This window comes from Rhamphochromis longiceps, linkage group LG17 (genome assembly GCF_057381845.1).
Source record: "Rhamphochromis longiceps isolate RC_006_pf linkage group LG17, R_longiceps_female_GT1.1, whole genome shotgun sequence".
Classification (NCBI taxonomy): domain Eukaryota; kingdom Metazoa; phylum Chordata; class Actinopteri; order Cichliformes; family Cichlidae; genus Rhamphochromis; species Rhamphochromis longiceps.
In genome coordinates this window covers 40499434-40522226 of record NC_140573.1, presented here as the reverse complement: position 1 = coordinate 40522226, position 22793 = coordinate 40499434, and the positions used below count along the sequence as shown (strand labels likewise).

At 45.4% G+C, this 22793-nt stretch overlaps 1 protein-coding gene across 10 annotated transcripts in view; it reads left to right on the top strand.

The window, feature by feature from the left end:
• The window catches only part of sgip1a (SH3GL interacting endocytic adaptor 1a), an 83701-nt gene that overhangs the window by 55375 nt on the left and 5533 nt on the right, over positions 1-22793 (top strand). For 6 of the 10 annotated variants that reach the window (XM_085387595.1, XM_085387592.1, XM_085387590.1 and 3 more), the window contains 15 exons: positions 570-626; positions 901-964; positions 1477-1652; positions 5367-5378; positions 6829-6850; positions 6956-7040; positions 7949-8034; positions 9697-9777; positions 10311-10385; positions 10606-11403; positions 12309-12430; positions 12711-12864; positions 16385-16444; positions 17391-17502; positions 21626-21781. In XM_085387595.1, coding sequence (XP_085243721.1) covers positions 570-626; positions 901-964; positions 1477-1652; positions 5367-5378; positions 6829-6850; positions 6956-7040; positions 7949-8034; positions 9697-9777; positions 10311-10385; positions 10606-11403; positions 12309-12430; positions 12711-12864; positions 16385-16444; positions 17391-17502; positions 21626-21781 — 2060 coding nt within the window. The remainder of the gene's footprint in view (positions 1-569; positions 627-900; positions 965-1476; positions 1653-5366; positions 5379-6828; positions 6851-6955; positions 7041-7948; positions 8035-9696; positions 9778-10310; positions 10386-10605; positions 11404-12308; positions 12431-12710; positions 12865-16384; positions 16445-17390; positions 17503-21625; positions 21782-22793) is intronic. The other 4 variants (XM_085387591.1, XM_085387594.1, XM_085387598.1 and 1 more) reach the window with 4 other exon arrangements.

The window sequence follows — 22793 nt, the reverse complement described above, 5'->3', positions numbered from 1 at the left end:
ATTGGGGTTTATGTAAGCCTGTGTCATCAGAGAAATTTGTGAGGCACATTGTTTTTGTGTTTTTTCTTTTTCTGTTCTTTTCACCTGACAGGAACCTCGAGAGGTTGAATCGGTACTGAGCTCAGCTTTTTAGACTAGACCACACTCTAGAGAAGTGTAGTGTGTAGAGCTTAGACTGGTCATAGACGTCGCAGTATGTTCTTTAACTCATCAGCCTGATGCAAGTGCAGCTGTTTCAGCTATCTGTTCTTTAGCGCACTCTCTGAGGAAGCTTTGTGGGGGTGTGGGGGGGCGTTAGGGGAACAACACCAAGTCATGTTCAGCTCCATCAACTAACATTAAAAAAACCCCAAAAAACAGCCAATTTGATGACTTGAAGAGCCGCTAACGTAACAGAGTAGCCTCAGAGTAAAAGCTTTGTGACTTAAATCTGGAGGTTCAAGGTGTTTGGGGGAGATTAGCTGAGACGTAGTTCCTCTGTGTAGGTGTGTAATGCAGTTGCAGGTATGTTGTATCGTGTTTTGTTAGGTGAGATTTTAGTCAAACTGTTTCTGTCTTCTCGCTCTCAGAAGAAGACGAACGGGGCCCCGAATGGCTTCTATGGAGATATCGACTGGGACAGATACGTAAGTAAAAACGCTGCTTTGTAGGTCCAAGCTGACTTTCAAGACTGTTTGTTGGTTTCACTTTCATGTCGTGACTCTTCTGTGTTGATCTGTGGTTTTATAAAACAGATCAACAGCTTCACAGATATGTTAATTGTTTGTAGATGGTCCCGTCAGGTCAGCGGGTTTACGTGTGTAGCTTACACGGTGGGTGTGGGTTGCATGTGTGGAGTTTTTTACTTTGCAGGAACAGCTGCTGTTTGTCACTATCATTCAGACTCATTGTGTCTTTCAGAACTCTCCTGAGGTGGATGATGAAGGCTACAGTATCAGACCTGAAGATGAATTAGAAGAGGAAGATATCCTCAGCACAGTTTTTAATACGTGGCAGTTTCTGTCAAGTTACTTGGCAAGAACTGGATTGCTTCATTGTTTGTGTCGCATTTGCTGCACACTGTTGGGTCAGTTTTTGTCGTGCATGTGATGGAAGACAAACGTGACGTGGCTCACAGAACAGATCAATATGATTAGTGTTTTACTGAGAAATGGCATACAGATAATAAAATGGCTCAAGTTCTTTAAAAAGGTGTTTAGGCCCCAGATTTAAGATACAGAAAAGTCTTCATTTTTATTATGTGGCTAATAAAAAAGTAATTAAAAACAAATTTATAAAGTGGGTCAGAAAAGAACATTTCTAAGTGTCTGTGAATGTGTCTTAAACAGGACGATGTCACAGAAAACAGACTTTTGTAAAGAAGAAACGATTTAAGTACCGACACGCAAAGTTTCACTGAGGAATGTGGTTCCCGGGTTTCTCATCAACCTTAAGATGAAATGTAAACGTTTGTTTTCCTTGACATTTTTCCTTCACTTGCCCCCAAAAAGTCTCACTTCTTCTCCTCCGACGAGTCCGAGGAAGAAGAGGACCACAGGAAAAAATTCAAGATCAAGATCAAGCCTCTGCCGCCTGATCGTGTTGTGGAGGCACCCTCAGTCGATGAGCTCAAAGCCTCCATAGGCAACATAGCTCTGTCCCCATCTCCCATGGTGAGTAGATCTGGTTTCCCTGGTCCGTCTCTGCTAGCTTTAAGTTAGCCGTGCATGCATGCATGCATCATTTCTGTTGCTCTTCTTTTTTGTGGTTTTAACTGTGCATAAATGTAGCCGTTGCTCACGTATCGTCTTTTCTACTGTGTGTGGTACTATATGTTGAGCTGCTACGGTTTCTCTACAATATAAAGCTGCTTTAACCAGTATTGCTCAAAAGGGACATAAGGACACCACGAGGAGGACTGAAATCACAATTCATTCCTCTGTTATGATTGATAAAAGACCTCTAATTTCATATAATTGATTTCAAGTGTTGGCGATATAGTCTTGGTCAGACTTGGTCATAGTCGCTGACTTCAGTGTTTGAGTAACTCGAGGCAGATGTCCTACCGCAACAGAAACCATCTAAGCACCGCTGCAAAATAGGGTGTGAAGCTCTTATTTGAAGCGATGCAGCTCAGTTGACGAGTCCAAATTCTAACCAGTGTCCTCTTCAGACAGCCCATAATTAGCGACATCCCTGCCTCTCTAGCTGGGACCCATAACTTGAGTGTTTTCCAGTGAGGAGAGCTGGCTTAAGTATCTATCTTGAATTATTCAGGTAGGAAAGTGGGCACCTGTGTGTCAGTCTGCTGTGGTCATTTGAGCCTCTGGGCCTTAATAATTGAGTCCAACTTCAGTGTGCTCACCCACTGACTGTTAACCTGATCACGTGTGAATGATTTTTCACGCTGGTCACGTCTGTGTGAACGTGTATGAAGAGCTAATGCATGAGGAGGCCTGTGTTTTTGGAAGGTTGCACACCTACATTTCTTACCCTTTCTCAGTTTTTGATCATTTTCAAAGGACTATTATTTCAGTGTGACAAGCTCGATTTATAAGGCTTTGAACACTAATACTTGACATCTTATTGTGTGTTGTTTATCTTCTACTCCTAAATAAGATAAATGTTAAGTGTAGGGCTGCCACAAACGATTATTTTGATAGTCGACTAGTCACCGATTATTTTTGCGATTAGTCGACTAATCAGATCATCATCCACTGGACGTAAAAAGTACAGCTTATTGCACCAGCAGCATCTGCTCTTATATAACTATCATTAGCTTACAGCTTTAAGTGTTTAAGGTCTGTGCTAACTAAAAATAAAGACAAGATGATAGTTTATTAAATTTTAATGAAATTTGCAGATTGTTTCGGTGAAGTTTAATAAACTCCTTGCTATCTAAAATATAACAGGACACCGGAGTAAATTCTGGAGCATCTCACACTTCTGATAATCAGCTGTCTGCTTGACGTTTATTCAGCTGTGTAAAAACTATAACTTTAATCTCAGCCAAACCGATTTACTCAGGAACAAATAAAATACAAAAAAAGCCAAACAATAACATTTTTAAGTTATCTAAGTGACTCATATATCATGTTTAACCTGAGTAGCGAAAGACGGCGGGAGTCCGGTGTTCTCACGGCTCTAGTGAGCCTTGCCCCCGGCTAACTATCGAGCTAGTGGGTAACAGACGTCTCCGAAAACGTCGGAGCGCTTTTGAAAACATGTGGTGTCTTGATAAACTGAGCAGATATTTGAGGTTTACACAGCTACATTCTCGCCTGAAAATATGTTAAATGTTTATTTTGTGACCCAGAAAGAATAATAAGAGTAATATTAAAACTAACTAGCTGCCGCCATTGTTATAAACTGAGCTGGGCCGCGCTATGAATTCTGGGACAGAGCTTCTTCTTCTTCGGGGGTTTAACGGCAGCTGGCATCCTTGTACATGCAGTGCTGCCATCTTCTGTTTCAGTCCGTTATTACACTCTTAAATCCTGCTACTGATTCCTGCGTCTTTTGTGATCTTACAAAGCTTCAAACGACGCGTCGACTATTAAATCAGTCGTCGACGATTTTGATAGTCGACGTAATCGTGACTAGTCGACTAATCGTGGCAGCCCTAGTTAAGTGCGGCCCTAACTGTATGACATATTTGAGAGTGTTGGATGTTGAGGTGTTGCTCTTCATTTTGGTTCAAATCTGCATGACGTTTAACTGCCCAGCGCTTTTTCTTCATACATGCACACAGTTATTTTATGGCTATGGGTAAAATAATTTTTTTAAAAATGAATATAGGCCACATGCTAACTGAAAGACTAAACCCTGACTGTTGCATGTATGTGTTTGTTGTTTCTGTAACCTCATTTGGTTGATGTATAAATGGGACTGAATCCAGGGAAAACCGCTAACACCATCCCGGCTGCATGTGCCCGTGTCTGTGGGTTTAGATGACTGCCTGCGTTGTAAAAGAGACTCTGCTATGCCAGTGTTGATGTACCATTCCTCCTTTTTAATTTTTCTAATTCTCTCCCTGTGCTGTCTTGATTTTGCTTTCTCTCTCATCTCATTGTTCTTTGCTGCCTCAAATGATGCTAAACTCTGTAGAAGAGTCCGGTAAGCCTTTGCTTTGTACCCCTCCACCCCCTTAACCTTTTCATCTGTCTTGGCATTTACTACCTGCTGAAAATAGGCTAGCTACATTTAAAGCGAAATATTTATAGGGCCGGTGGCTGTTTTGTGATTTCTCTGTGGCTGTAGCCACTCGTCATCGCGGTGCCAGGTTATTCTCAGCGTTTTCACGCCTCATGCACAATGATGTGGCTGCCAAAGTATTTGGACTATGTGAGCCCTCGTCTTTCAGGGTGTTTCTGCTGGCTAAGATTTCTTAAATCTGGTTTTAATGAGTTTTTGAGTGTTAAGCGCCCTCAGTCCAAACAACTAGGTTGAAAACAGTAGAGGCCAGCAAAAGGTCAAGGATGGAGTGAAAATGTTTGAGCTTAAATAAGAGATCTCACATGACATTTGATATCTTTGACATCTTACTTTTTAATATTTTGGGCAGAAACAAAGAATGTGTCCTACTCGAGCACCAAAAGCAAAGAAGCAATGTTTTCTTTTTGATTCTTTTCGTATTTCAAATAGAAAACGACATCGTATCTTTAAAGGCTAAAAGGTCATAACGTGAGAGTCGAAGAGCTTCCTGCTGTGCTTCCTGTTTACATACAGCAAAGCAGCAGTGATTGGTTATGACAAGCAATACAGAGCTTTGTCCTTCACCGGTGTATCCAATCAGAGGTCTCCTTTCTAGGAGCATTTCCCACCCACTGTTGCATCACTTTAATCACTCACGGCTCACTGCACAACTGGATCAGGCACAAGAGTGAGCGATGGAGGGAGAGATGGCTGATGCGAGGTGGACATGACACAGACAGATGGAGAGATTTCAGTTCAAATTAAAGATGCCAAGGGGGCAGATGGAGTCTACAAGGGAGAATAAAAGGAAACTCTAAAGGATTAGTTGGCAAAAGGGTGGTGTTTGCAGGAAAGTGATTAGAATAAAGATGGATGAAAAGTGAGCCCATTTGAGATTCTAGAGCGACTACATTTTGTTCTTGAACACTAACCTAGAGTTGGGGGAAAAAAGTGAGAATGACTTATTTAAACTCTTATCTGTTTGACATCACACACACAGCTGTTCGAGCTTATTTAAAATAAAAATCTGAGACAGATGAGCTCGTTTTTTTATGACTGGGTAACAACCACATCCTCAAATTCAGCCAACCAGGCCAAAAATACTTCTCATCCTGATGCATATGATGTCTCCTTTACTGATTTGTCACTCTCTGATCAGGTATCTCTTCTCTCTTCCTTTTTGCTGGTCACAGAGACGTAGCCCGGTAAGTGGCTTCTTCTTCCTTTTCCCTGGGGTTAGACTCAATGTACCATAGCATGTGCCACATGTCCACTTATTCCTTTTCTCCTTGTCCTTGGGGTCAGTTGAATAAGGGAAAATATGTAAGGGTCAGCAGTTAAAACAGTCAATCAATATGTTTAAAAATTTCATTAACATTAAAAATATTTTTAGCTTTTTAAGATCAGCGATATACTTGTGTACTTCTTTTGGGTATTTCTTTGCCTTGAATGGCTTCATGCTTGGTCTCTACTGGGGACACAATTTACACTTTGGACAGCTTGGACCCTTTGATGTCTTACTTCAGTCACTCCCCATCGTGTCTTCTCATCTGCTCTCCTCCCTGCCGCCTTCTCTCTCCTTATCTGCCTTTTGTTGGCCTCTCACATCCTGCTTGTGGTGAATTCATACATATGCTCTCTTAGACTTTGGTGTTTGGGATCACAGCCGAGAAGGCAGTAATGTTTGTGCTGTTGCCTCCCCATCATCAACACTGGTCTCTTTTTTTTGTACGCCTATCGCATTTTATCACGTGGCTTCTTACAGCTTCAAAGGACGTTTGGAAAACCTTTAAAGACGCCATAAACCACTGCAAGCAGATTTAGATTACCAGTATCCCACTTTCTGACAGATTTGATGTTCACAGCATGATTGTTGTAGCAGCTTTGCATCCCTTCATTTTTTCTGTCTCGCTTAAGGCAGTTTTCTCTACCTATTACCGTTGGGCGATTGGACGAATTTATCGACCACAGCGATAGGCTGAGCGTTTTACAAGAGCGATTTATTTATGTATTTGCCCATGAGTAAGTTAGTTTCAACCAACAAAGTCATGTTTGAGTCTTTGCTGGCGCAGTACGTCTGCACGAGCGGCACACCTCTTTGGTTATATCCTCAGGTTTACCTCTTTCACCCGGTTTAAAGCCAAAGAAATCCCAAATTGGTGACTTTGTATTTTACTTTTTGGCAACTAGTTCCTCCATGTTTGGACTTACTGTGTTCTAAGCACGCAAATCAGTCCGTGCATGATTACATTGCTCCGCCCATCAAAAAGTCACCTGCCCGAATATATCGGCCATCGTCATTTATTGGACTGATGAATGTCGGTTAGAAAAATGTGACAAATCGCCCAAAGTGGGGAATGCGTGCAAGTCATGCCCGCAAGTCATGCCCGCTCATGTGAAGTGTAACTGAGTGCAGTCTGATCAGATTTAGTCGCAGTTCAGCCTCCGACCTTCAACAGCCGTTGTCTTTGCTCTGTCCAAACACACTGGGAAGTTTCAGAAAGAAAAGAATAAAAGAGCTAAGATCATCTTTTTTGGTTTTATTAGAAATCCTCACACATGGATGGAAGAATGTTGGATCCAAATATGAGAACAATTTGAGGTTTCCTGTCTTTGACTTTTTACATTTCCATGTTGTTTCTTTCCACGTTACAGGGTTTGAAAAGGAACACGTCCAGTAAGTATCAGCTTCATCACCTCAGGCCAAGCTCGCTTTTTACAAGTGACAAATTAGGAGGATGTGATGTAAGATTAACGTAAATCCATTTCATTTTGGGCGCAGGTGAAGAGATTGCCAGACCGAGACGCGTCGTCCCTCCTGCACCCGCCGTGGCCCCCACACCAGCTCCAGCACCACAGCCCCCCAGGTGTGTATCTCGGTGTCGCTGCTCGTCCTTTCTCCTGCCTTTGGATCACACTTCAGTCCCGAAAAGTTTTGTGCAGTTGGTCTCTATTTTAGCTTTTTGCTCGTTCCACGACACTGACGCGTTCATTTTAATTATACTTTTCTTGATGTTTTAGTCAGCGGTGTCAGTAACAAGAGGCACAATCGCTGTATCATCATGCATAAAATGTCGACATTTGGAAACTGCACCATACGTTGGCGAGGTTTTTGTTATCTTCAATATTTTCTTTGCTTATTAACTGCAGGCTTAAACTGTGGCATGCCACATGAAAAATAGTGTAGTAAGAGGAAATGTCTTTGGGTTGCTTTTGATCTTTTTGCCATCTCGTTAAATAATTCCAGACAAAAACTGTCCTCTAAAGCCAGACAGTCCTTTGCAGACCTGCCACTGTATCTACACAAAAACTCCACGCTGTGCAAACCTGGTTTTCATATCTATTGCGCTGAAGACGAGGTCTTTTTATGTTTAAGTGTGCGTTTGTTGGTTGTTGTTTGGCTGCGGTGTTTGGTGTGTTGGTTGCAGCCTCGGTACAGTGAATATGAGGTATTTGTATTTTCTGCAGATGCGATTGAGCCACAGTCACTTTCTCTTTCTGTAATGCCAAAAGACAAATGTTAAAAGTCAGTTGTTTTTATTCTGCCCCCAAAACCATCCCATTAGCTTTTCCCGTCATTCTTCCTGTCGTTGTTTATGCTCCTGCCACACTTTGAAAATGACACATTTGTAATATTGTTGGGAAGATTTGAGCGGAAAGGGGAGCTGCAGCCTGATCAGACGACATGCAACGAGACGCTGCACTCTGACTGTTGTAGCTGTAACTGTTTGCTGCTAACAGTTTCTTCTGTATTGTCCTGTTTTTTCTGTCGCAGCAATCAGCAAACACCAGTCTCTGAAGACACCACAGGCTTATTTGGGCCTCCTTTAGAAACAGCCTTTGGAGAACAGAAAACTGAAGGTAACCCTCTGTGTCTTTGTCTGTATCGGCTCTTTGAATATGTTTCTGTTGATGCTTTGCTGTCAAAGTATGTTAGCAGTATGATGAAAAACACACAAACACACACTTGTTGTCTGTGTAAGGCTTCCAGCTAGTTTTGGATGTCTTTGTTGAGGGTGTGGTTGACGGCAGTCCTCCGAGGTCGTGCTCTTTTGCACAGTGAAACTCGTTCATATGCAGATTCTGCCGTCACCTGCTCACATCCAGCCCTGCAGGATTTTATGATGCAGACTGTGGATGAGCTCTTAGCTCTTACGCAACTGCCGTGTCAGGCATAAGTAACATCAGCTTGACACAAATTCCCTTCGCATTAATTCAGACAAGTAGAAAAGCTCTGCCTCTGGCACTTTGAACTGGTAATGTTTCACTTTTTTTCCAGTAAATACTAGTTTCATTAAGATCCTCTTAAGGTCAGTTAGAGATTCTCTGTGTAATTTGACGCAATTCAGTAGCGTCAGATGTGCCGTTAAGTTGAATCGTTGTCTTTGTGAAGCTGCTGGAGTGTAGACGGGATGTGTTGCAGGTTTGTTGCATCACACTGCATTCATCCTTTTTTAGCTTATTAGCTGGTGTATTTTTTTCAGATGTCTTTTTTTTATATGCAATTATAAAAGCGAATATTATATAGTAGCACTGAACCGAGTGCGTGTTCTTGTGTTGACACATTGTGATTGCAGTTTTTACTGACGTTCTCATCTGTAGCCGTGTCCCAAAACGTCGGCTGCATCCTCCGGAGGCCGCATTTGAAGGCCGATTACGTCACAGCCAGGCGACGAAGGCTGTCCCAATTCGTCGACTCCTTCAAACGCGGCCGACAAATGCGTCCTTCATTTCCCCAAATTTGAAGGATGGGTCGGGTGTGTCCTTCGTGGCCCACCATATCCCAGAAATCATAGCGCGGCCCAGCCAAATTTCAGCTGCCAACAATGGCGGCTGCTACTAAGTTTTAAAATTACTCTTATTAATCTTTCTGGGCCACAAAATAAACTTTTAACATATTTTCAGGCGAGAAAGTAGCTGCGTAAATTACACTCCAGCCGGCGAGAGCAGCGGACTCCCGGCGTCATCGTTTTCAGACCCCCGCTCTTTCGCTACTCAGGTTAAACATCATATATAAGTCACTCGGATAACTTAAAAATGTAATTGTTTGCCTTTTTTTCGGTGTTTTATTTGTTCCGGAGTAAACCGGTTTGGCTGAGATCAAAGTTATTAGATTAAATAAAACTTTATTAATCCATCGGGAGGGTTCCTCCGGGATTTTCACACAGCTGAATAAACATCAAACTGATTAAACAGAAGTGTGAGACGGTCGAGAATTTACGCCAGTGTCTTGTTATACTTTAGATAGCAAGGAGCAGACGGCCGAGTTTATTAAACTCCACCGAGACAGCGGTGACGCAAATCTGAAGGCTAGACCGTCCCATTTCACAGCCTCGCACTTCCGGCCTTCTCGGTCTTTGAAGGACCCGGCCCACGTAGACCGCGAAGGCCGGGTCCTCCGAAGGATGCAGCCGACGTTTTGGGACACAGCTTCACGCAAACATCCCCAAAGGATCACGAGCCCGAAGTGTTTCGCTGCTAACGCCCTTCACGATGGCCTTTTCTGTCCCCTCCTGAACTTAGCGGTTCTATCTGAGTGTGACGTGTGGGGGACTCCTCTATCAGAGCCTGAATCCTCTTTGACAAGATCCTTTCCCACAGGAAGTAAGTTGCGCCATTCCCTCCACATTACGCCGCACTTCCCCGTCCCTGTGAAATTAACACACAGATGGATCAGCTCAGCTCATCATCCTGAGAAATCTGCAAACTGACCTGATCAAACAGCTGTGTGCCAATAATGCTCCCTTCCCCGTTCTAAACAGCCATCGTTTCATTTCATCAGTCATTTCACGAGCACGTGATTCAGCGTCGGTTGTAACACCAGAGACGTTCAATAAGTTTCCGTCATTGGGCACCAACCCTTGCCTGCATGCATTTGGGCTGATGGGGGCTGAATGTTCTGTGTTGCATGGTGGGTAATTTGGGACGATCCCCCCTCGTGTTGTATCTGGAATACAATGGTGCCTGTCGTTGATAGATCCAAACGTTCATCTTGTGTTGGCTTATTTTCTTCATTCATTTTTTTCCTTTGTTGTCGTTTGCGCCTTGAGTCAGACTGTATGCAGCCCATCACCAGGTGCAGTGATGTGAAACAGGTAATTATTGCATTCATTGTTAAACTTGTGATATACTTGCAGCTCCACCTCCACTTCCACCCAAGAATGTCCCAGCTTCTCCACCAAATACTAGCCCTCCGCCTGCAGATGATGCTGGTAAGAATCTGCTCATCTGTTTCTGCCTCCCGTTAAATCGCCTCAAACTGAAACAAGCTTTTAAATTTGACCTCAGTCGTCTGTTTATCTTGATGTTCCGGTGCTAACTTTGTCAGTCTGTTTGTCTCCCTGTGATGTTTTATCTCCTTGCTGAGCACATCTGCAAACACCCCCCCCCCCTTTTCTTTTTTAAATTGCTCCTTCCTTATCTCTGTTTCAGAAGTGTCTGCAGGAGCAGACAGCTCAGCCAGGAAGCCTTCAATAGCCGACTTGGACAACATTTTTGGACCGGAGCAGGCTGCCTCTGCCTGCGAGGATACGGGTGACTCGTGGGTCTGCTTCAGCGAAGAAGCTCCTGACCAGCCGCCTCCACCAAAGGACCCTGCACCTCCCCTCCCCTCCTCCCCACCTCCTCCAGAAGAACCAGCACCTCCATTACCAGCCTCCTCTCCTCCACCTGTGCTTCATGCCCCACCCTTACCTACATCACCACCTCCTTCAGAAGACTTTGCACCACCTCTGCCTACTTCACCTCCCCCAGAAGATGATTTTGTTCCCCCTCTACCAACTTCCCCACCTCCCTCAGAGGAACAAGTCGTACCTTCAGTCCGTTCGGGTCCTCCCACTCCCAAAGACCAAAACCCTCCCACGCTCGCCACCTCTCCGTCTCCTGCAACAAAGGAGCTTTCATCTCCTCCTGTTTCCTCCCCTCCTCCTCTTAGTTCACCTCCAAGTGTCCCACCTGCACCCACCCCCAAAATAAGCACTCCAGCACTGACGCCTCCTTCCGAGGAGCCTGCGGCTCGCTCCGTCCCGCCGCCTCTTGTCCTCTGTCAAGAAGAGAAGCCCAACAATACAAGCACCACCCATCCCAAAGAGGATGGAGGTGAAACTGTCACTTCGCCCAAAGATGCAATCCAAGGCAGTAGAAGTACACCTCCGCCACCACCTCCTCCAACGTACCGCGCAGTGGTTTCATCACCAGGTCCCACATCTGGGGCCGGCGGCACGAATAGCGGTGAGCGCTTCAAGATCCTCACTTAAATATATTTGTTGGGTTAAAACTTAATTTAGAGGATGGTTTACAAGAAATATTCTCACTACAATGAAAAGAAAAAACCCACACGTCACCTGATCACTTAACTGCTAATTTTAATGGTGTCATTGCAAACAGACAGTGACAGTGTTGTGAGCTGAGGCATCATGTCAGCAGTGCACCCTGCTCAGATTTTCTTTCAGCTGATTGCACCACTTTTGTTGGAACTTGCATCACAGGAACAGTTATCCTGCATGTTCTTCCTGGAAAAGAGGTCATGTTTTGGCCCAGATTTATGTACAATAGCATTTTGCCTCAGAGCGTATTATGTTACCAGGGCCTTTTTCTTTCACGTTTTATTAAAAACTTGACTTGCTTAGAATTTCTATGCTTTTTGTTGCATTTTTAGTGCCTTTTTTTCTTTGTTTGTTTTTTAGCTTTTTGCTTTTTGACCCGTCCTTGAGCTGCCCAATATGTGGGAAACGTGGACAAAGACAGCAGTGTGGGCGGGTTTGTTTTGTTAGGTTAATTGTACTGAGCCAGTGTCCAAAAGAAGTGGATGTAACGATGTGGCGAAAAAGGAGCTCTTCGAACGAGGAATAAAACTGATCAAATTTCCTCTCGAGTTTTCAAAATGAAATGTTTGAACATCTGAGCGGAATCATTTTTCCAGTTTCGTCAATGGTAAAGCACGTAGAGGGATGTGTGCTCTTAATGCTGTATGGAGGATATGAGGTGTGTAGTAGATCACGACAGCGATCCTGTGAAGTGAAAAATGAAACAACACTTCTTACTGAGTGCTGATGGTACTCTGTCCTTTTGTTTAGTCGTTTTCCAAACTGAATAATTAAATTAATCCCTTTTGTGTTTTTTGCGCGCCTCTTCAGGTTCCTCTTCACCCGTACGACCTGCCACACCGTCGTCAGTCAACCCCACCCCACCTCCCCCTCCACCTCGTCCCCCTTCACGACCCAAACTTCCTCCAGGGAAACCTAGTGTAGGCGATGCGGTAAGACCTTTTTTTGTTGTTGTTGTTGTTTTCATTTTGTCACTCTTATATCTTTCAGTTCTTTGGCTCTGATTCGGGGATTTAGGCATTATTTACATGGCCTTTGAGTCTAGGAAGAACTGGCAAAAGAATAATCATTAAGTCGACTATCTTAATCAGGGTTTAACTTGATAATCCCAAAGAGTTTATAGCGGCTGTGTACATAGTATTTAAAATGCCGCATGCTAAACCGCTTCTTGTTTCCTTCCCGTCTCTCGTCTCGTCTCCTTTCTCTGTTCAGAATCGCCCATTCAGCCCACCGATTCACTCGGCCAGCCCTCCTCCCATTGCTCCGTTGGCGAGGGCTGAGAGCACCTCCTCCATCTCCTCCACCAACTCGATGAGTGCCGCCACCACTCCTACCGTGGGCAAGGAGCTCTCTGTGTCTGTAACAGGTGTGTGGACCATCCGCTCAACACTGCAGCACGTCTCCTGATGGATGTGGAGGTCACAGAGGCTAGCAGGGGCATCTTCTGTCATTATATTAAAAGTTTTACATGCATTTTACGAACTTTGCATGTAGCGTTTGTGCGCATGAGTCATGCACCTGTGCATTTACTCATTTTATTTGTTTTGGTTCTTTTTTTTCTGGAAATGGCAGCAGTTTCACCTTTGATGTTGTTTTACAGCATCTAAGTATCACAGAGCGAAACCTTCTACAAACATGCAAATGATCGTTTTCTGTTTACATTTCTATTTATTGATAAAGAATTAATTACACCTAAAGATAAGAGTCCTGAACTACACACACACACACACACACACACACACACACACACACACACACACACACACACACACACACATATATCTATATATATATCTATATATCTATAGATATATCTATATATCGATAGATATATCTATATATCGATAGATATATCTATATATATCGATAGATATATATATATATATCGATAGATATATATATAGATAGATATATCTATAGATATAGATAGATATATCTATAGATATATCTATCTATAGATATATCTATAGATAGATATATCTATAGATATCTCTCAACATATATATTAGTATCTGATTCACGTTAACACGCAAACACAGGGAAATTCTGCAGGGTGTGAGTAGGAGGTGAGAATATGAAAATTTTAAAGTGCAAACCATCCTTTAATGAATTAGTGACACAACAATTTCTACTCCTTGATAACTGTAGAGTCGGTTTTAAAGGAGCCTGCAGTGCAGCTTTTAGTGGATAATGGCAAATCTCAGTAGACTGTAACATAGCTGAGTCATAATACTAAAAAAAATAATAAATACACATTCTGGAGGCAGCAGTTATGTAAAAGCAGAATCTAGTCCCTGATTGGAGGGTGCTTTCTTCCTCTTTTAAACAAATTGCAGGGACCGACTGAATAAATGACATTTTTACTGAGGTCTCTGTTACAGCCGCTTAATTTAATCTGTATTCTTTGTGCATGAAAACAGTCTCAGAAACTGCTTATTATGAAATATTCTAAATTGCTCCTTTAAAGTTTCACCACTTTTTAAAATTTTGTATTTTCATCAGCATATTTATTATAATTGAATATATTTGTTTTTCTCCCATTTGAATTTAATGTGCATCACAGTTCTGATCATTTTTCGTTGTCTTTCATGGTTTGATTTCTTTTTGCTTGTTTTTTTGCTGTTTGTCTCTTTGGCTCGTCAGAGGATGATGTATATGTAGACAAACTTCCCACCTTTGAGAGACACTTTGATTCGTTTGCAGGTAGGGTAAAGCACCCCCCCTCCTCCTCCACATGGGGACGGGGGGCGGGTTAGGTAAGGGTTTGGTGAGTGCTTGTTTTGAGAGTTTTTGGATTTGGATGCTCTTTACCCGGAGCGCAGTGCACAAAGAAGGGTAAAGGCCATCAGTGAGTGTTTTGTGCCTTTTTTAGATGGAGGTCAACAGGTTTTGTAGCCTCATGTCAGGCTTTAGAAGCACAGTGCATACCAAATCATTTTTCTTACTCCTCCTTTTTTCACTCATCTGCTTTGATTCGTGCACAGATGTAAGGACGCACCAGACATTATTTCTTTTCCTTTTGAATATGGCATCATTTTTCAGTGAAACCACCAATCTTCTACATTGTTTTACTCCTCATACCTTCCCACGCATTTCTCAGCCATCGAATGCATATAACAGTCTCTTTTTATCTGCATATCTTTGTCATTTCTTCCTTGTCTTTCTCGCTCATTCTCTTGGATGTCACAGTGAAATCTGCCAGGAAACAAATGAAAGCTGTGGTGACACAAAAAGCTGAATCTACTGCATAGTACTCCAAAAAAAGTGCCCCCCACCCCCCGGCCCATCTGCCCGCTTCTAAGACTTTTCTCTCTGTTTTATGACTGTGCACCAGTGACTGTCTCGCCATGTTCCCATGGCAACCTCCTGTCTCGTCTCTCGGCGACACACATTGTGCGTGCAGTGCGGTTGCTCCCAGATACCTCTGCTCTCAGTTTGCAGCACAAGAGTGTGTTTGAGTGTTTGTGTGCTGTTAGCATGTCTGAGGAGCTCTTTATCTTGTCGGACCTCGAGATCCACATTGTCTGTCTTTTCCCTCTCACGTGCACTCAAACTCACCAGCTCACTTGTACCGTCAGATCAGTGCTTCTGCTTAGAGTCATTTGAAGCCTGGCGTGAGATTTAGGCTGAATTAGACAGGCAGCAGCTGCTTGGTATTCATGCCATCCTCAGTCTACAACAGGAGTGCACGACACGGCCTCGAGTTCAACCAATCTCTCAACCAGGCTGTAAAGCATCGGTCTGCTCCCACGCTTGACCTCTGACGCTCACCTTTCACACCTGTCGCCCACGCTCTCTTCAACATAGAGCCCGACATATTACCGGACCCCCGCCTTCCCCATCTGAACACCCGCCCTTTTGTTCTTTCTCTGAAGCAGTCTGCCGCTCTCATCGTTCCATCACCCGACACTCTTAGTCCTCCCAGACCTTTAGCCACAGGAGCCTACGGCCATAGCATGGAGAGGAACAGGCCTCCCCTGTTTTTGTGGAGCATTTGCAAAGTTTACAGTGTCAGCGTGACAAAAAAGTACACAATTTTTCATCCGTCAGACCTGTTGGAGTCACATTAGAGCTGGAGTGCAGATCATTAGAAAAATGCTACTGCTCCAGTTTAACGTTTCTTATTCTTTTAAATGCATTTGGGGGAAACAGGATCCACCAGTGTTCAGGTTCATTACCATGTTATTATTATATTATTTAAAAAAGTCAGAAAATGAGCTGAAATATGGTTTAATTTGGTTTAAGCTGTTTATCTAGTTTTTTTTCTGTTGCTTACTAATTGGGACTTTCTGAGTCGTCCTCTTTTTTTTCCCTGGTGTCCGTGAGGGCGGTTCAGGTGTCTTTGTAAAAGCATATGGCACCTGAAACGTGGGGTGCAGCGAACCACAGTCTCGCCGCCTCCCTGCTATCGTCTGATCTCAGTCTCATGGCTTCCCTCTGCACACCATCCTCATGCATAGCGGCCAGCGTCAATGTGTTTCATAACTGAAGGCCTGTTGTGAGACCTGATCACAGTTTTAACACTCGGGTATCTGTTGATGAAAGTTAGGGTCACTGAATTGGAAAGTCAGCTTGTTTCTAATGCTTTGCTTTGGAGAAAACGTTGGCTCCCCCAACACAAACAAAAAAAGACCACTGTGTATCACCCATCTTGTCACATGCTCCTCGACCCTTTGTCCTCTTTCGCCCCCAGCCTCCACCTCCACGTTTCACCTCACTGTGACGTGTAATAGACCTGCCATGTGAGACTCACGCTACTGTCCTTCTCTCCTTGCCCCTCTCACCCCTCTTCACCCACTTCCCCGCCTTTCATCCCTGTACCTCCTCCCTCCTCCTCGTCCTCCTTTCCCGACCCCCTCCCTCCCTCTACCCTCGAACCCTCACAGAGAATGACCAGCCATCCCTTGTATGGTTTGACAGAGGGAAGTTTTATTTAACCTTCGAAGGTAAGTTTTCTCTGCAACAGGGTAGCGCGCACACACGTTATTACGAGGCTCATTCGTGCAAGCTTTGGCCTTCTTCTCTCCTCCCCCTTTCCTCCTTCCCCTCTTGGCTCCTCCATCATCATCATCCCTTCATTACCCTAACCCTGGCCATGCTATCGCCCTGACTGAGCCCCCTCACCTAGAGCCAGATATGCGGTGCAATATCTCCCTCTAACTTCTTCTGATGATGATGTTCATTTTCATCATGTCTGCACTGATTCATTCCCTAAAGACTCATCAGTCTTTGTCTACTTTACTAATCACTTTTCTCTGTACTGTCATCATTTTACCTGTTGGGTGTTTGATCTTGGGCTCTCTGATGATCTTTGATCTTGTCCAAAAAATACAAAAATTGTCAGCATGTCTGGAGTACGCATGCACATCTGCCTTGCTCTATGTCTGCCTCTGTCTCTTTTTAAAAACATCCAGCTGTGCTTATTCAGTTAAAAACAGACATGTATAACCCACTGTGTAGAAATGCATTAATCTGAGGGAGACATTGGAAGCAGTTCACAGTCAAAGAGCAGAGAGAAATGGGTATCATCCGTACATATAATGTGCTGTTTTCGTGCCTCTTTACTAACACCAGTATTTGTTTCATTTCATTTCATCACTCTTAATTTGTTCATGTTTCGTTCCTTATTTTCTCCACACACAGTTTGACACAGAGAGCGTAGTTTAAGATTTGGAGCATCTATTTTTCATGTAGTAATTTCTGCTGAAGTGTTTGTATTCAGGGCTGAAGTTTGGATATATTAATATCAAATTTAGGCTTAAGAATTAAAAAATGGTTATAATTTGAATGTAATTCTGTCTCTGACAGCAACCTCAACAAATCAAACAGCAACAGTGGAGCACAGCATTTATTTTAATTACAAATGTGTACGTGTGGGTTGGTTACTCGTAGGCTGCTCTCGAGGGCCCAGTCCTCTCACCATGGGAGCTCAGGACACGCTTCCTGTGGCGGCTGCGTTCACGGAAACAGTCAACACCTTCTTTAAAGGAGCCGATCCCAACAAGTAGGTCTTCTTTACCTGTCACAGTAGAAAACCCTGACTAGGCTATTTCAATATTTATTTATTTTTGTGTGGATGATGAGTAAAAAAAGTTTGTTTGACTACGTTTTACCACAATATTTAAGGGATAATGGTCGACGGGGTTTATTAAGTTTGTCCCAGTTTACCATCTAAAGCGGCTGTAATGTTTGTTTGATGCTTTTGTCCATCCATCCATCCATCCTCATCCGCTTTGTCCGGGGCCAGGTCGCGGGGGCAGCAGCCTAAGCAAAGAGGCCCAGACCTCCCTCTCCCCAGCCACCTCCTCCAGCTTATCCGGGGGAATACCAAGGCGTTCCCAGGCCAGCCGAGAGATATAATCTCTCCAGCGTGTCCTGGGTCTGCCCCGGGGCCTCCTCCCGGTGGGCCATGCCTGGAACACCTCACCCAGGAGGCGCCCAGGGGGCATCCTTGTCAGATGCCCGAACCACCTCAGCTGGCTCCTTTCGATGTGGAGCAGCAGCTGCTCTACTCTGAGCCCCTCCCGGATGGCCGAACTTCTCACCCTATCTCTAAGGGAGAGGCCAGCCACCCTTCGGAGGAAGCTCATTTCTGCCGCTTGTATCCGCGATCTCGTTCTTTCGGTCACTACCCACAGCTCGTGGCCATAGGTGAGGATAGGGACGTAGATCGACCGGTAAATTGAGAGCCTCGCTTTTACACTCAGCTCCCTCTTCACCACGACGGACCGGTGCAGCGTCCGCATTACTGCAGCTGCAGCCCCAATCCGTCTGTCGATCTCCGGCTCCCTTCTCCCATCACTCGCAAACAAGACCCCGAGATACTTGAACTCCTCCACTTGGGGCAGGAACTCATCCCCGACCCGGAGTGGGCACTCCACCCTTTTCCGGCTGAGAACCATGGCCTCAGATTTGGAGGTGCTGATCCTCATTCCCGCTGCTTCACACTCGGCTGTGAACCGTTCCAGTGCGAGCTGGAGGCCCTCACCCGATGAAGCCAACAGAACCACATCATCTGCAAAAATCAGAGATGAGATTCTGAGGCCACCAAACCGAAAGCCCTCCGCCACTTGGCTGCGCCTAGAAATCCTGTCCATAAAAATTATGAACAGAACCGGAGACAAAGGGCAGCCCTGGCGGAGCCCATCACCCACCGGGAACGAGTCCGACTTATTGCCGGCAATGCGAACCAAGCTCTTGCAACGGTTGTATAGGGATCGAATGGCCCGTAGCAATGGGCCAGACACCCCATATTCCCGCAACACCTCCCACAGGACACCCCGAGGGACACGGTCGAATGCCTTCTCCAAGTCCACAAAACACATGTAGACTGGTTGGGCAAACTCCCATGCACCCTCAAGTATCCTGGAGAGGATAAAGAGCTGGTCCAGTGTTCCGCGACCAGGACGAAAACCGCATTGTTCCTCCTGTATCCGAGGTTCGACTAACGGACGAACTCTCCTTTCCAGCACCCTGGCATAGACTTTCCCAGGGAGGCTGAGGAGTGTGATCCCCCTGTAGTTGGAACACGCCCTCCGGTCCCCTTTCTTAAAGATGGGGACCACCACCCCGGTCTGCCAGTCCACAGGTACTGCCCCTGATCTCCACGCAACATTGCAGAGGCGTGTCAACCAGGACAGCCCTACAACGTCCAGAGCCTTCAGGAACTCGGGGCGGATCTCATCAACACCAGGGGCTCTGCCACCAAGGAGTTGTTTAACTGCCTCAGTGACCTCGCCCCTGGAAATTGGCGGGTCATTCCCCTCATCCCCAGACTCTGCTTCCTCCTCGGAAGACGTGTCAGTGGGATTAAGGAGGTCCTCGAAGTATTCCTTCCACCGCCTGACAATTTTCTCAGTCGACATCAGCAGCGCTCCGCCAGCACTATACACAGTGCAGGTAGAGCACCGCTTTCCCCTCCTGAGACGTCTGACGGTTTGCCAGAATCTCTTCGAGGCAGTCCGAAAGTCTTTTTCCATGGCCTCTCCGAACTCCTCCCACACCCGAGTTTTTGCTTCAGCCACTGCCCGAGCCGCATTCCACTTAGCCTGTCGATACCTGTCGGCTGCCTCCGGAGTCCCACAGGCTAACCAAGCCCGATAGGACTCCTTCTTCAGCCTAGTGGCTCCCTTCACCTCTGGTGTCCACCATTTGGTTCGGGGATTACCACCACGGCAGGCACCAACCACCTTGCGGCCGCAGCTCAATGCAGCAGCTTCGGCAATGGAGACGCTGAACATGGTCCATTCGGACTCAATGTCCCCAGTCTCCCTCGGAATGCTGTTGAAGCTCTGCCGGAGGTGTGCGTTGAAGATCTCGCGGACTGGGGCCTCTGCTAGACGTTCCCAGCACACCCTCACTACGCGTTTAGGTGCACCAGGTCTGTCCAGCGTCTTCCCCCGCCACCTGATCCAACTCACCACCAGGTGGTGATCAGTTGACAGCTCAGCCCCTCTCTTTACCCGAGTGTCCAGAACATATGGTCGCAGGTCTGCTGATACGATTACAAAATCGATCATCGACCTACGGCCTAGAGCGTCCTGGTGCCACGTGCACTTATGGACACTCTTATGTTCGAACAGGGTGTTCGTTATGGCCAAACTGTGATTAGCACAGAAGTCCAATAACAGAGCACCGCTCGGGTTCAGATCAGGGAGGCCGTTCCTCCCAATCACGCCCCTCCAGGTCTCGCTGTCGTTACCCACGTGAGCATTGAAGTCTCCCAGCAGGACAACAGAGTCTCCAGGTGGAGCACCCTCCAGCACCCCCCCCCCCAGGGACTCTAAGAAGGCTGGGTACTCTGAACTGCCACTCGGCGCATAAGCGCAGATGACAGTCAGGACCCGTTCCCCGACCCTAAGGCGCAGGGAACAAACCCTCTCGTCCACCGGGAAAAACCCCAACGTACCGGCAGCAAGCCGAGGGGATATTAGGATACCCACCCCAGCCCGCCGCCTCTCACCAAGGGCAACTCCAGACTGAGACAGAGTCCAGCCCCTCTCCAGGAGACTGGTTCCAGAGCCCAAGCCATGTGTAGAGGTGAGCCCGACTATATCTAGCCGGTACCTCTCAACCTCACGCACTAACTCAGGCTCCTTCCCCACCAGAGAGGTGACATTCCATGTCCCTATTGCCAGTCTTGGCAGCCGGGGGTCAGTCCGCCAGGGCCTCCGCTCCTGGCCGCCACCCGGCACACAATGCACCCGACCCCTATGGCACCTCCTGCGGGTGGTGGGCCTGCGGGAGGATGGGCCCATGTCTCCTCTTCGGGCTGTGCCCGGCCGGGCCCCATGGACTAAGGCCCGGCCACCAGACGCTCGCCCTCGGGCACCCTCCCCGGGCCTGGCTCCAGGGCGAGGCCCCGGTAACCCTATCCCGGGCAGGGTAAACTGTTCCCTCGGTTTCCTTTTCATAAGGGTCTTATGAATCGCTCTTTGTCTGGTCCCTCACCCAGGGCCAATTTGCCATGGGAGACCCTACCAGGGGGCAAAAGCCCCCAGACAACATAGCCCCTGGGATCCCTGTGACACACAAACCCCTCCACCACGATAAGGTAGCGATTCAAGGAGGAGTGATTTGTCAGAAATGACAGTTTGATTTATGAAGCATCTGATGAGCTCTGGACACACACATGTGTTTACAGCATTATGTGTTTGTAGTTAATATGGTCAAACATCCACAATCCTGTCACACAGTGTTTATAGTGAATATGTGAGGAAGTATACAGGTCCACTAACAAACACTTGGTTGAACTATAGACTATAAACACATAAGAACAGTGTTGGTGGATTTTGTTACAATGAATCCAGTTTTGTATGTTTTGTACTTGAATTTCCTCCTGCAGAGTCATGTAAACAGGTAAAGTTTGCTTTTGTTGCTCTGAGTTGTGGATTAGGATGAACTAATGTGTTATTGATTTTGCTTCTGATCGGGGCTTTACTGCTGTAATAGTGTGTGAGCTGTGATTGGCAGAGCTTTTAATGTAGTGATTCAGTCAATAGCAGAAACGCATTAAGACTGTGTGTTTAGTTTTATTATCAAAAGGAAATGAAGTCATGTGTGATTTGAGCATTTGTGTGTCTCTCTGCAGTCTTTCATGCAGTGTTACTCTCTCTTCTCTTTCTCAGGTGTGTTGTGAAGATCATAGGTGAGATGGTTTTGTCGTTTCCGGCGGGAATCACGCGGCACTTTGCCAATAACCCGTCCCCCGCCGTGCTAACCTTCAGCATAACCAACTACAGTCGACTGGAGCATGTGCTGCCTAACCCCCAGCTCCTCTGCTGGTAATGACACCACCGTAAACTCAACATTTCAGTTAAAAAAATAAAAATAAAAACTCAGCTTTTGCTGGAAGATGTGAAAAGATCGAGCCAACCTTTCTGGGAATACATAACTAAATCTAAATACATTATTGTCTAACTTTAGCGTCACCCAGTAATACCTAACATGTTATATGTGGTCCCGTGTAACCAAACGTGATTAAAACCAAATCAATGTACCTGTTGCAAATTATGCATCATTTTAATTTCACTTACAGAGCATGTGCGATACTTATTTTTAATAAGCATGCCACACTTGACATTAAATTTTAATGACTTTTGTTATGCAAGTCACCTTATTATCTATGGTGACACAGCAAGTTTGATGTCACACAGACTGTAAAACATCAGGAGAGCAACATGTGACCAACAAAAAGGAGTAAAGGGGTTTTGGGGAGGTCGAGGTGATGGCGTGAATGTTTCCATGTTTGCAGCGCTGACATGTGCTAGTGAACTGACTCATCAAACATCTACAACCCCCTGTGGTTTATTCGGGGTCTTTTGACCACTTCAGATGAGTAAATTTTGTGAGCTTGTTTCCAAAATGAGCGCTGAGTAAGTGTGGAGTCATCATGAGGTCGTCTGAGTGTGCAGGCAGATAACCGTGTTGCACTTGTTGTGAAACGCCTGATAAACCGCCTGATGTGATCTTTAAAATTAAATATTAAATTATGCAAAATATCACACATCATTATAGCATGAAGTCATGTGACCTCACAGTAGAATAAACATTGTTTTTAATTATGATTCATTTGTTTATTACAGCTGTCAAATGTTGATGTTTTCCAGCCTCCTGCGCGTTTCTTGTTTTTAGAAAAGCAACTTAAAAATAGTTTTTACTTTATTCTCAGCACCTGTAAAGTCTGTGTGATCTAACGACCACCAACCACATCTGGATCATCGTTGGGTCACACTGACTCTGTGAGGAAAAAGTCACATTTTCCTCCCAAAAAACTTGTTTTTTGTGGTTGAACAG